Here is a 13331-nt window from a genome sequence, read left to right as displayed (position 1 = left end):
CTTTGTCGTGGAAGTGTGTTTTTGTTTTTTGACGCTTTGCTTTGTAAAAATTGTCAGAGTGCGCCTTAACACCGCTGAGGGACAGTTTTTTTTTTTTTTTTTTTTTTTTTTTTGTAATTGCTGTTACTAAAATTAACCTAAAATGGCAAAGTGTCCCATTGTGAAAGCTTTTTAAGTCAGATTCCTAAAGTAAAGCAATTGTATGTGTCAAAATTGGGTCCGCAACCCAAAAATGTTAAAAGAGCCATATTGGACCAAAAAAGTAATCTGTCTGGAGCCGCAAAAAATTAAAAGCCATATACAATTCTTATAATGAAGGCAACACATGACGTGTCTAAATTAGCTATAATAGCCTACTATCAAAATGACTGTGTCGCAGGCTGAAGCAAATATTTGTCGACAAATGTTGACGTTTTTAATTTATTCTACACATTTTTACATGAGAAACCATTAGTAGGCTACTCAGAAGGTGAGATAACTTCAGAAAATTCCTGGCTTTTAATGGCTAAAGGTATAGATGTGTGTCCAAGTTAAAAGAAATGGCAGGCTGTCTTCTTTTAATAGATGTATTGCCATCTTTGGCAAGCTAGGTAATGTTTGCTGTGGTCTGGAACAACATGGCACACAACTATCAGAAATGCAGACAATATTACAAACAGATAATTAAATGCAGACAATATTACAAACAGATGATTAAATTCAGACAATATTACAAACAATGTGTCATGAGACATGGAAATATAAATTATATCCATAGAGGATAAAAGTAAAGGATCTCAAATATATCTACAAATGAGGCATAATGATGCAATATGTTCATACAGCTAGCCTTAATAGCATATTAGCATTGATTAGCGTGAAGTCATGGACTGTCCAAATATGTGTGATTAGCACTCCAAAAAGACAATAACATCAACAAAGCGCACTTTTGTGAATTCATGCACAGTATAAAACTTTTCTTGGACAAAATGAGACAAAGGAGTGGAAGATTTGACACTTAAACAAACTGTTGTGTCCCAGTTCTCACTATGGTGAGTTCAAAAACCGCTGAAATTATTCGGACAAAACAATTTTCACCAAATACTCGTCAGTGAAGAATACACAAACATATTAAACCGTTGACTTTCTAACAATTGGGAAGGTTTGTGTCATGTTTGTCCTCAAATTAAAAAAAAAAAAACTTACTAAAACAAAAAAATCCCCTCCCCATCTTTTTCCATTTTCAATCCTTTTTTAAAAATGCTCCATGGAGTCACAAAGGCGGCACTAAAGAGCCGCGGGTTGCTGACCCCCGTGTTAAATATTTAAGTGACTTTTGGATTTCAAATTAATATTTGTCCACCAGGTGATGCTACTTTTTACCCATTCAAAGCATGCAGAAAAAAAGTCACACCTTTTACTAATTTCTGCAGTGAGCCTTTGCTACTGAAATAATATTTGACCTATAAAGTTTAAAATACAAAAAGGTAGTATTAGATATGTATGATTTGTCCTAAAGTTGCTCTCAAAAACTGAAAAATATTCAAAACCTGCAGCTTTTAGACTTCTGTGTTTTAAACAGTTTTTGGAAAATGATGTTGCTATTTGGTGTGTTTAGTTTGTTACAATGGCAGCAAAATCAATGTTGCTTTCATTCTTAGACCCGTTTCAGGGCCTTATAAGCAGATTCACTTTGAAATGCATTTTATGGAAGTTTAAAAATAAAAATAGCTCATGCGATTAATGACATGTTAATGCACAATAATAACAATTTATTTTGAATGCAAATGCTCTTTTTATCTTAGTTAAACTCTTAAGGCCCAAGCTGTTTGTTTACATGCTTTTATTTCTCTTTACTATTTAGGCTTATTGGACCCTAATTAGAATGAAAACTAAGAATCGTCTTTTGATATGACGTACTTAGTCCATAAGTAACAAACGTGTACTTCATGTTTAGTGACATGCTCATTCTTATTTTTACACGCCCCCCCCCCCCCCCCCCCCAAACCAATGTATGTTATACTCCTCTGGCATCCCCAGATGGCAGTATGTGTCCACATAGTACACAATTTTAAAAATAAGAGCTAAAAGGTGCTGTCTACGCATGTGACCAACTAAAACTTTTCAACATAAAATTCACTTTTTAGGTGGAATCTTGTTTATTTACACTCCTTGTGTAAGACAAGCACCCACTTTTCTTTTTCACATGCATTCTAACTCGTAAATAAATTCTAGCAAAAGTCAGCTAAGACTGGAGTTAATGGATTTGCTCTATAAAGCGCTCTGGGTGAAAAAAACATTGTTTTATATGCATGCTGTAGTTATAGTAACAGGCACATGTATTATTTTCATATTTTGCCCATTTTAAACATCCATCCATCCATTTTTCTACCGCTTATTACCTTTGGGGCTGCGGGGTGCGCTGGTGCCAATCTCAGCTACAATCGGGCGGAAGGCGCTGTACACCCTAGACAAGTCGCCAACACAGATAGACAGACAACATTCACACACTAGGGCCAATTTAGTGTTGTCAATCAACCTATCGGCGGAATATTAATTTCACAGATATTCACAACATTAACTTTTCCCTTTCAACACTGATGACAGACTTCATGAGAGCCATCAAAGACTATCCATCCATCTTCTTCCGCTTATCCGAGGTCGGGTCGTGGGGGCAGCAGCCTAAGCAGGGAAGCCAAGACTTCCTTCTCCCCAACCACTTCATCCAGCTCCTCCCAGGGGATCCCGAGGCGTTCTCAGGCCAGCCGGGAGACATAGTCTTCCCAACGTGTCCTGGGTCTTCCCCTTGGCCTCCTACCGGTTGGACGTGCCCTAAACACCTCCCTAGGGAGGCGTTCGGGTGGCATCCTGACCAGATGCCTGAACCACCTCATCTGGCTCCTCTCGATGTGGAGGAGCAACGGCTTTACTTTGAGTTCCTCCTGGATGACAGAGCTTCTCACCCTATCTCTAAGGGAGAGACCCGCCACACGGCGGAGGAAACTCATTTCGGCCGCTTGTACCCGTGATCTTGTCCTTTCGGTCATGACCCAAAGCTCATGACCATAGGTGAGGATGGGAACCTAGATTGACCGGTAAATTGAGAGCTTTGCCTTCCGGCTCAGCTCCTTCTTCACCACAACAGATCGGTACAACATTGGTCCGCATTACTGAAGACGCCGCACCGATCCGCCTGTCGATCTCACGATCCACTCTTCCCCCAAGACTCCTAGGTACTTGAACTCCTCCACTTGGGGCAGGGTCTCCTCCCCAACCCGGAGATGGCACTCCGCCCTTTTCCGGGCGAGAACCATGGACTCGGACTTGGAGGTGCTGATTCTCATTCAAGTCGCTTCACACTCTGCTGCGAACCGATCCGGTGAGAGCTGAAGATCCCGCCAGATGAAGCCATCAGGACCACATCGTCTGCAAAAAGCAGAGACCTAATCCCGCGGCCACCAAACCCGAACCCCTCAACGCCTTGACTGCGCCTAGAAATTCTGTCCATAAAAGTTATGAACAGAATCGGTGACAAAGGATTCAATTCCCATCAAAGACTACTTTGGGACAAATGATGATCCAGAACATATTTTTTTAACCTGAATATACAGAGGATGAACTACCAAGTTTTAGAAGTTGTGTGCTAAACAGATCCAGCTTTAGTGAAACACTAAGCTTCATGTAGTATTTTGCTACGTGCTAAACAAGAAATGTGAACTATGAAGGCCGACACATGAAATGTGTAAATCTGAAGTTTATATTAAGAATGAATCAGAATCCTCCCACAGGTTAAATAAATTACATATGTGAGCACAAATAAGCATTTTCTGTGTCTTTCTTGCCATCTTCGGGTTTAAGTTGAATGTCAAAGTTGACCAACTTCTCGGTTTATGGGCGGAGCTTTCTACTAATTAAGTAAATGTTTATAATCTATAGAATTAACTTTTACCAACTCAAGAGGCGATGCAGCAGCAGCTCAGTAGGTCAATACTGAGTGAGCTGCATGAACTAGTTGGCTCTGACCACGGCGCCGCTAAAAATGGTTCCTTAACACAGACGCTTATATCTGATGCTTGGTTAATATTCAGGGCACGGGATGGAAATGGAGATTTTGGGCGATCTTGTCTTAGTAGGGACTGTGAATAATAGGCAGAATTCCCCCCAAAAGTGCAGTTCCCCTAGAAGCATGGATAATGCCCGAGAAGGCAGAACAGTTTGTTATACAGTCAGTGCCAAGATAAGTGAGACTGACTGGTGTACTCGCTGGAAAAACAGATGGATAAACTTTAGATCAAACAGTATTGAGCAAAAAATGACATGCATTCAAATGAAACATTCCAAAAAATTATTAATATTAAATTGTCCAAACATCAGAGATTTAATTTTAATTATGCAAGTGAGTAATAACCTGAATTGTGATTAGTTCAGTGTGAATATAATTCATAGTGTGAACATTCTGATTTAAAAATTAATTTGACAAAACTTCACATTTTTGTCATCAACTGCCTCAGAGAGCTTTGCTGTACAAATATCCTAATTTGCACAAACATTCATCCTTCATGACTTTCTTCACAAAAACAGACTCCTACGTTGGTGTAAAACCATTTTATTGGTTTCCAGTGGTAACGTGTGTGTGTGTAGCAGCCCACCCACCAGTACGTGTGGCATCAACCTCAGGCCAATCGGCAAATTTTTAACCTGCGGCGTCATTCTGTATCTTGGCAGGTGAGAAGCGTACACAGACGAGGAGGCCAGACCGCTGATTTTGACGTCTGTAGCAAAACGTTAGTCCTGATTCTTGATCTGCTGGCCTGGTTTAGCGGCAGTCATGTCTCGGAGAGCATTAGAGGTCCGTGTGTTTGGCCTCAGAGTCGGGTTCTGAGGAGGAGGAGGAGGATGTGTTCTCACTGGCGGGATTGTGTGCTGCCGGCTCCTTTTCGAACGGGCTGTCTTTGGCGGGGGAGAAGCGGAACTCTTCCGGGACCTCCTCGTCTGCCTCGGCCTTCTTGTAGAAGCCCAACTTGGCCAGCAGCTCATTGATCTCAGAGCGGGTCATGTCAGACAAAGCGATCCTCTGAGGAAATATTAAAAAAACATCAGAGTGTTTTTCATACAAAATACTGAAGCTTAAAGGCCTACTGAAGCCCACTACTACCCACCACGCAGTCTGATAGTTTATATATCAATGATGAAATATTAACATTGCAACACATGCCAATACGGCCTTTTTAGTTGACTAAATTACTATTTTAAATTTCCCGCGAGGTATCCTGTTGAAAACGTCCCAGCACCACACACAGCTAAAAGTAGTCTGTTTTTATTGCATAATTACACAGTATTCTGGACATCTGTGTTGCTGAATCTTTTGCAATTTGTTCACTCAATAATGGAGACTACAAAGAAGAAAGATGTAGGTGGAAAGCGGTGTATTGCAGCCGGTTGTAGCAACACAAACACAGCCGGTGTTTCTTTGTTTGTTGTGAAGCTTTAATATGGAACAGAGCGGTCAAGCGAACATGTTTCTCTACCACATGTCAACCGGCAGGTTTCGGTGAGAAAATTGTGGTAATAAGTCGGCTCTTACGGTAAACATGAGCGGAGCTTGTGTCGTTCCACCTGCAGATGTCAAAAAGGCAGCTGCGACTTTCTTGGCTCCTCCGTGGCTTCCCTCAGAGACACTGGCGGTCACTACACCCCTCTGACTTTCAGGTATGACTATATAATCTCACTAAAACACTAGTAACACAATAAGCAGATAAGGATTTTCCAGAATTATCGTAGTAAATGTGTCTAATAATATCTGAATCACTCCCACTGCCCTTTTCTTTTTTTTTTCCTTCTAGTCCTTCATTCTCACTATCCTCATCCACAAATCCTTAATCCTCGCTCAAATTAATGGGGAAATCGGCGCTTTCTCGGTCCGAATCGCTCTAGCTGCCGGTGGCCATGATTGTAAACAATAAGGATGTGAAGAGCTCTACAACTGGTGACATCACACGCACATCGTCTGCTACTTCCGGTACAGGCAAGGCTTTTTTATTAGCGACCAAAAGTTGCGAACTTCATAGTCGATGTTCTCTACTAAATCCTTTCAGCAAAAATATGGCAATATCGCGAAATGATCAAGTATGACACATAGAATGGACCTGCTATCCCCGTTTAAATAAGAAAATCTCATTTCAGTAGGCCTTTAATTTAATACACACTCCAGATTTATTTTCATATTTTAAATGGACATTTCTTTTTTGACTCAAATACAAAACTGACTTTTTCAGACCTGCTTCTGACAAATTGTGACAAAAAGTATTTTTCAAATTATGTTTATCATTTTAATTCATATCTTATTTCTTGGTACTGAAACTCCTGTTTGCTAACTTGCTTATAACGCCTCCATAAAACTGCAAGAAATGCTTGGCGCCACCTGCTGGTTTGCATGTAAACATCTCCACACCGCCAATAAAAGATGACCAGTCCATCCATCCATTTCTACTGCTTGTCCCTTTTGGGGTTGCGGAAGGTGCTGGAGCCTATCTCAGTTGCATTCAAGCGGAAGGCGGGGTAGACCCTGGACAAGTTGCCTCTTCATCGCAGGGCCAACACAGATAGACAGACAACATTCACACACTAGGGACCATTTAGTGTTGCCAATCAACCTATCCGCGTGTCTTTGGAGATGAGAGGAAGCCGGAGTACCCGGAGGGAACCCAGTCAATACCAAATCACCTCCAAACAAAAAGTAAAAGGTGGTAGATGACCACAAGGAATACCACCCGGCATCGTATGCAATACTGTATATGTACCACTAAAATCAACCTCTTCATTTGATCGTTTGCATATGCACACAGACCACTTCATTGGGTACACCTGCACAATACAAGAGCAGTATTAAAAGCTTAGGCATTTACAATAAAAAGGTAATAGTACTCCTAATACTGAGAAGTGTTGATATTTGACATGGGAGGGTCCAATTATTAGAAAAGCCTTTTATTAAAAGCACAATTTCTAGTAGTATGATTCCAGCCAAAAAGTACATAAAAAACCTTACATCCAGCTCCTCGTAGTAATGATTGAGGAGGACAAGTTCAGGGTCGGCCCCAGGAATGTGTTTCATCACCAGGTTATGGCTGAAGGGAACATTGGTCAAGGACTTGGATATTCCATACAGTAGTGGACACTTCATTAGGTACAACTGCAATACAAATCATCTCTCATGTGGACACCCAGGAAAATCCAGGTTGCATTTTTTTCTTCCATCATAGGTGATATGCCACACTGTTCTAAAAATACTCCCACAGAAAAGCTAGTTTATTTTTCACGCCACGTCCTTTGAAGTAGACAACACTATCTCTTTTATCTTTCTACCACTTGGATCAAAGAAGCAACTAAATTTGACGTCAAATCAAACAATTTACCATGAAAAGCTGTTAGTGTTTGTTTTCTATTGCATTTTTTTTTTAAATAAAAACTTTTTTATATTTGACTTTTTTGTATATTTGACCCTGAATGTTTTTCCTTGCTTATTAATATACATACCGGTACTTTTCTGCATGGTTATCATTTCCTATGAAACATTTGTCGCAAGTTCTCATGTCCACCACGGAGGACATTGGTGGTTAAGGTAAGATATTTATTTTTAAGACATTTCACACACACTTTGACATTTGTCACTACCCTGATCCCCCTCACTCATAAAGAAATTATAATGGGACTGTATGAATGCAGCTTATCACTACAACTCTGCACAGCAGATGGTGTCGTACCTCGGCTTCCTGACACCTTGGAAACCTTTTTTTAGGTTTTGTGCTCACTTTTTGTCCCTAATGGTGTCTCTAAAACTAGTGTTGTCCCAATGCAACTGTTTCACTTTGGAGCCATCAGTATTGGCTGATGTTGATATCAGCACAATTAATTCCACACTTACCATTCTGAAGTGAGGAATGTTAGAAAAGGTTGGATGAAGTAGAATTAGTGAGAGAAAAATAGTAGGTATGAAAAACACCAACCTTGTAACAGATTAATGCTTTTGACTAAAAGCTGGAATTTTTTTCTTACGCTTTGAACCCTCTGGCTTACAAAACAGTGCAGCTAATTTATGCTTTGTGTTTAACAAATAACAGTAGTTTTTTTAACATGCTATGGTGCCATCTTTTAGAAAAGTTCGCTCACTGCAGGGGCTGCGGGGTGAACGTCTGTTATTTTCTTAATTTTAGTGCCTTGAACCGGAAGTACAAGCGCCCTCCCGGTTTCTAGTCATCCATAGCGGTTCTACTTTTACAATATAACCAAAACTATTCATACTTACTAATCCGTCCAATGTGTCATTTCTGTAGGAGTGTTTTCACACATATTTGTACGTGCTTACGTAATGTTATCAAGCTAACATCGTTAGCATTAGCAAATATGCTAACACGTTTACAAGTGTGTTAGTGTTACTAACTTATAATGGCATTCTTTTTGTATTGTTTCAGTTTCACAAATTCCTCCGTAAATTCACCAAAACCTCACCGTGGAGTTATTGGGCCTGTTTAGCTGATTGAAGAGCGAGCTTCCGCAACTTCTGCAAAACAGAAGTCATCATCATGGACCCACGGAAGCTCGCAAGTAGTGGGTTCATGATGATGACTTCTGTTTTGTTTGATCAGCCGTTTAACTGCCGTGTTACAGGCACCGTTTGGAAACAAAGTACTTAAGTACATATATAAAAAATATTTCTGTGTAAATAACTCAAGGTACATATCTGTGACTTATAGTATGGTGAGGCTAATGTAAGAAAAAATATTTTCTGGACTTTACACTGTAATCCAATTTTCTTAAATTTAGACGGTGCGTTTTATATACTGGTGTGCTCTATAATTCGGAAACTACGGTAATCCGTTTTTGGCAAGACCTAGTGGTCACAATTCATTAAATTAAGTGCATGACGCACTAAGCTCAATTACGCTGACATGTTTGTTACTGGATACTTTTCTGCCCTGGAGACTTTCTGTGTGTGTGTAATATGCAACTATAATTATTTGATCCTTGTTTATGTGCCTATTTAGACTGCAGTATTGTTTTATCAAGGACATTTTGCTTGTGTGCACTTGTGTAGTTACCATGTTTACCTTTTTGTAAATGACTTCACTAAAATGCAAGATACCAACTTTGTGCGTTTACTGGAGGACATTTAGATATTAAGTGGCTGTCCAGCTTTGCAGTCTGCACGACTGCTTGTATCTGAGATTTAAGATACTGGTTGTTTTGCTGATATCGGATCAATATCCAATATAAATATGGAATCGGGACACCCCTAATAAAAATTGTATATTCCAATATATAATACAGAATGACATTCAAAAAAAGGGCGACTAAGACAGAATTAGGATGCGTGATGTGTCAAAGGATACTAAAGAGGAATGTCCTGGACCACAAAGGCTTTGACCTGCAGACAAAGATGGACATTTAGAGACACGTCTAACAAGAACTTGGGTTACATTTTCCAACATAACTTACCTCCCTGAGTCTGTTCAGTTGTCATCCACCACACGACTGAAAAGAGACAACATTAATGACAAGAAAGGCTTCATGAAATGTCTTATCACATTTGCCAAAAAGAGAACAATTAGTTTCATGGTGTGATGCAGAAGGAATGTTTGTGAGCAAGACGTCTTGCATCAACCTATTTTATAGAAATAGGAGACTGAGGTTTCATGTTGCAGGCGTGACCATTACAACAATAATGACGGATAACATGCTTTTGTTGAATAGCATTACCCTGAGGGAGAAACGCTCCCTCCTGCTTATGATGCACCGCTTTGTGTGCGCCTCAATGAAATATGTTAGGTGTGTGGATCGATACAAATATTGATATCAATAACACAGTGGGATTGGGTCAAAACAACTTATCTTCTGTTTATATTTTCACTAATATCTGCTGAAATACATTGTTAGGTTTATGTATGGTTATGTTTACAAACACGTACACACCTTGGACACAGGAGGGATTTGATTCTAGGCCAATTGCAGTCTTTGTTTACTATTTTTTGCCCTAAAAAAACTAAATGTAAAAAGGCAATATGGGGAAATGTGTATCATATTGTTGTTAGTGTTGTTTAAAATATTGTTTTACATATCAAAGTGTTCACAAACGACCATTTCATAACACAGGATCGGTTGTCATTACTGTTGCAGTGTGGTCAAATGTGCTCAAAAAAGTATTTATTCCCACAATGAAATCTTTTAACCAAGCTTTAATGTGTCTTTTATCCATGCTAGCATTTAAGCTAGCAAGCAATTTGTTGATATTGTGTCGTTTAAAATTGTGTTTTACACATAAAAGTGTTCACAAACGACCATTTCATAACACAGGATTGGTTGTTATTACTGTTGCAGTGTGGTCAAATGTGCTCAAAAAGTATTTATTCCCACACTGAAATCTTTTAACCAAGTTTTAATGTGTATTTTATCCAAGCTAGCATTTAAGCTCGCAAGCAATTTGTTGCTATTGTGTTTAAAATAGGGTTTTACATACCAAAGTATTCACAAACGACCAATTCCTATCACGGTATTGGTAGTCATTACTATTGCAATATGGTCGAATGAGCTCAAAAAAGTATTTATTCCCACACTGACATCTTTTAACCAAGACTTAATGTGTCTTTTATCCATGCTAGCATTTAAGCTCTTAAGCAATTTGTTGCTTTTGTGTTTAAAATAGGGTTTTACATACCAAAGTGTTCACAAACGACCATTTCCTATCACAGTATTGGTTGTCATTACTATTGAAGTGTGGTTAAATGTGCTCTAAAAAGTATTTATTACCACATTGAAATCTTTTAACCAAGGTTTAATATGGCTTTTATCCATGCTATAATTTAAGATAGCAAACAAGTTGTTGCTATTGTGTTTAAAATTGTGTTTTACATATCAAAGTGTTCACAAACAACCATTTCATAACAGCATTGGTTGTCATTAATATTGCAGTGTGGTTAATATGTGCTTAAAAAGTACAAACCCTGTTTCTATATGAGTTGGGAAATTGTGTTGGATGTAAATATAAACGGAATACAATGATTTGCAAATCATTTACAACCCATACTCAGTTGAATATGCTACAAAGACAACATATTTGATGTTCAAACTGATAACCTTTTTTTTTTGCAAATAATCATTAACTTTGGAATTTAATGCCAGCAACACGTGACAGAGAAGTTGGGAAAGGTGGCAATAAATACTGATAAAGTTGAGGAATGCTCATCAAACACTTATTTGGAACATCCCACAGGTGCGTAGGCTAATTGGGAACAGTTGGGGGCCATGATTGGGTATAAAAGCAGCTTCCATGAAATGTTAAGAAATTCACAAAGAAGGATGGGGCGAGGGTCACCACTTTGTAAGCAAATTGTCGAACAGTTTTAGAACATTTCTCAACCAGCTATTGCAAGGAATTTAGGGATTTTACCATCTACGGTCCGTAAAATCATCAAAAAGTTCAGAGAATCTGGAGAAATCACTGCATGTAAGCGATGATATTACAGACTTTTGATCCCTCAGGCGGTACTGGATCAAAAACCGAAATCAGTGGTTTGTCAGTAACCAAAGTTGGCCGCTACATCTGTAAGTGCAAAACTCTACTATGCAAAGCCAAACCCATTTATCAACAATATACTGAAACACCGGCTTCGCTGGGCCCGAGCTCACTTAAGATGGACTGATGCAAAATGGAAAGGTGTTCTTGGAAAGAGAGGACCTGGTGTCCTCCAGGACAAAGAGGAAAATAACAATTCGGATTGTTATAGGCCCAAAGTTCAAAAGACAGCATCTGTGATGGCATTAGTGCCCAAGGCATGGGAAACTTACACATCTGTGAACGCACCATTACGCTGAAAGGTCCATACAGGTTTTGGAGCAACACATGTTGTCATCCAAGCAACGTTATCATGGACGCCCCTGCTTATTTCAGCAAGACAAGTGTTACAACAGCGTGGCTTCGTAAAAGAAGAGTGCGGGTACTTTCCTAGCCCTCCTGCAGTCCAGACCTGTCTCCCATCGAAAATGTGTAGCCCATTGTGTAGCGTAAAATACGACACCGGAGACCCCGGACTGTTGAACGACTGAATGGGAAATAATTAATTTTTCAAAGCTTCAACAATTAGGTTTGTCAGTTCCCAAACTTTTATTGAGTGTTGTTAAAAGAAAAGGGGATGTAACACAGTGGTGAACATGCCCTTTCCCAAATTCTAAGATAATTATTTGCAAAAAAAATAGAGTTTATGAGTTTGAACATCAAATATCTTGTCTTTGTAGTGCATTCAATTGAATATGGGTTGAAAAGGATTTTCAAATCATTGTATTCCGTTTATATTTACATCTAACACAATTTCCCAACTCATATGGAAATGGGGTTTGTATTTATTCCCACATTGAAATCGTTTTACCAAGTTTTTACATGTCTTTTTTCAATGCTAGCATTTAAGCTAGCAAGCAATTAGCGTGCCAGCTGCTTCTCCAGGTCAGGATACTCATTAACTTTTTCAACATATGGTAATTAATCACAGGTATTACGATTATACTTGAAACGATAACAGTAACAGTCGGGAATTTTACAGTGTTTTATCAGATCGGTATTCGTTTCATCACTGGTGTTGATATACATATCTATTTGTTGGCTAAAAATTCTTAACCTATATTTTAATAAACAAATTAAAGGCAAAAATCTCAGTAAAACGTGTAGGTATCGGCGATACTGGCCTTGTATTTACGAGGTATCAGATCGATACCAACATCTGTACTAGTATCACCCACCTGGTGTATTTTGTTTAAACAAACATCAGCATTTACGCATGCGTACAACAGCCTCTGTTCGCATACTAGCCCTGACAGGTCAGAAGAAGAAAAACAAGATTTGAGCCTCAAAGTGTGAAGAAGTGTACCTCCACTCTGGCTCGAGCCAGCCCGTCCATCTTGTTGACGTTCACCTCGTAGGACGACACGTACCGAAGAACACCGAACAGCACAAGAAGCCACATGGCGACCGGACCGAAACCTGCACGGCAGTCACTGGAGGATGTGAGAGTGAGAGTGAGAGGCGATGGAGATCAAAACGATGATGACGGATTGGGGGAGGGTGTGTGGTGACGTCACTTCCGGATGCCGTGCCACGTCTAAGGTTTAGATATGTTAGACTCGATACAGTCACGTGACGTGACACAAGGCTGAGGTTGGCGTGTCATTTAAACCAATTTTTTTTTTAATTTCGACATAAAAAAGTGAAGAATTCACTAATGATGACAAAAAAAAGAGCGCATAAATTCTAAAAGAAAAGAAAAAAAATTCCACAGTATAAACCTCCATCCATCCATTTCTTACCGCTT

At 39.3% G+C, this 13331-nt stretch overlaps 1 protein-coding gene across 1 annotated transcript; it reads right to left on the bottom strand.

The window, feature by feature from the left end:
• Positions 1-4569: 4569 nt before the first annotated feature.
• Positions 4570-13092, bottom strand: selenom (selenoprotein M). Its single transcript, XM_061906655.1, has 5 exons — positions 12891-13092; positions 9472-9507; positions 9366-9400; positions 7025-7103; positions 4570-5053 (listed from the first exon to the last, which is right to left on the bottom strand). The coding sequence occupies exons 1-5, from the start codon at positions 12984-12986 to the stop codon at positions 4823-4825; spliced, it is 477 nt and encodes a 158-aa protein (XP_061762639.1). The 5' UTR covers positions 12987-13092; the 3' UTR covers positions 4570-4822.
• Positions 13093-13331: the final 239 nt, after the last annotated feature.

Source organism: Nerophis ophidion, linkage group LG07 (assembly GCF_033978795.1).
Source record: "Nerophis ophidion isolate RoL-2023_Sa linkage group LG07, RoL_Noph_v1.0, whole genome shotgun sequence".
Taxonomy (NCBI): Eukaryota; Metazoa; Chordata; class Actinopteri; order Syngnathiformes; family Syngnathidae; genus Nerophis; species Nerophis ophidion.
This window is presented reverse-complemented; position numbering and strand designations above follow the sequence as displayed.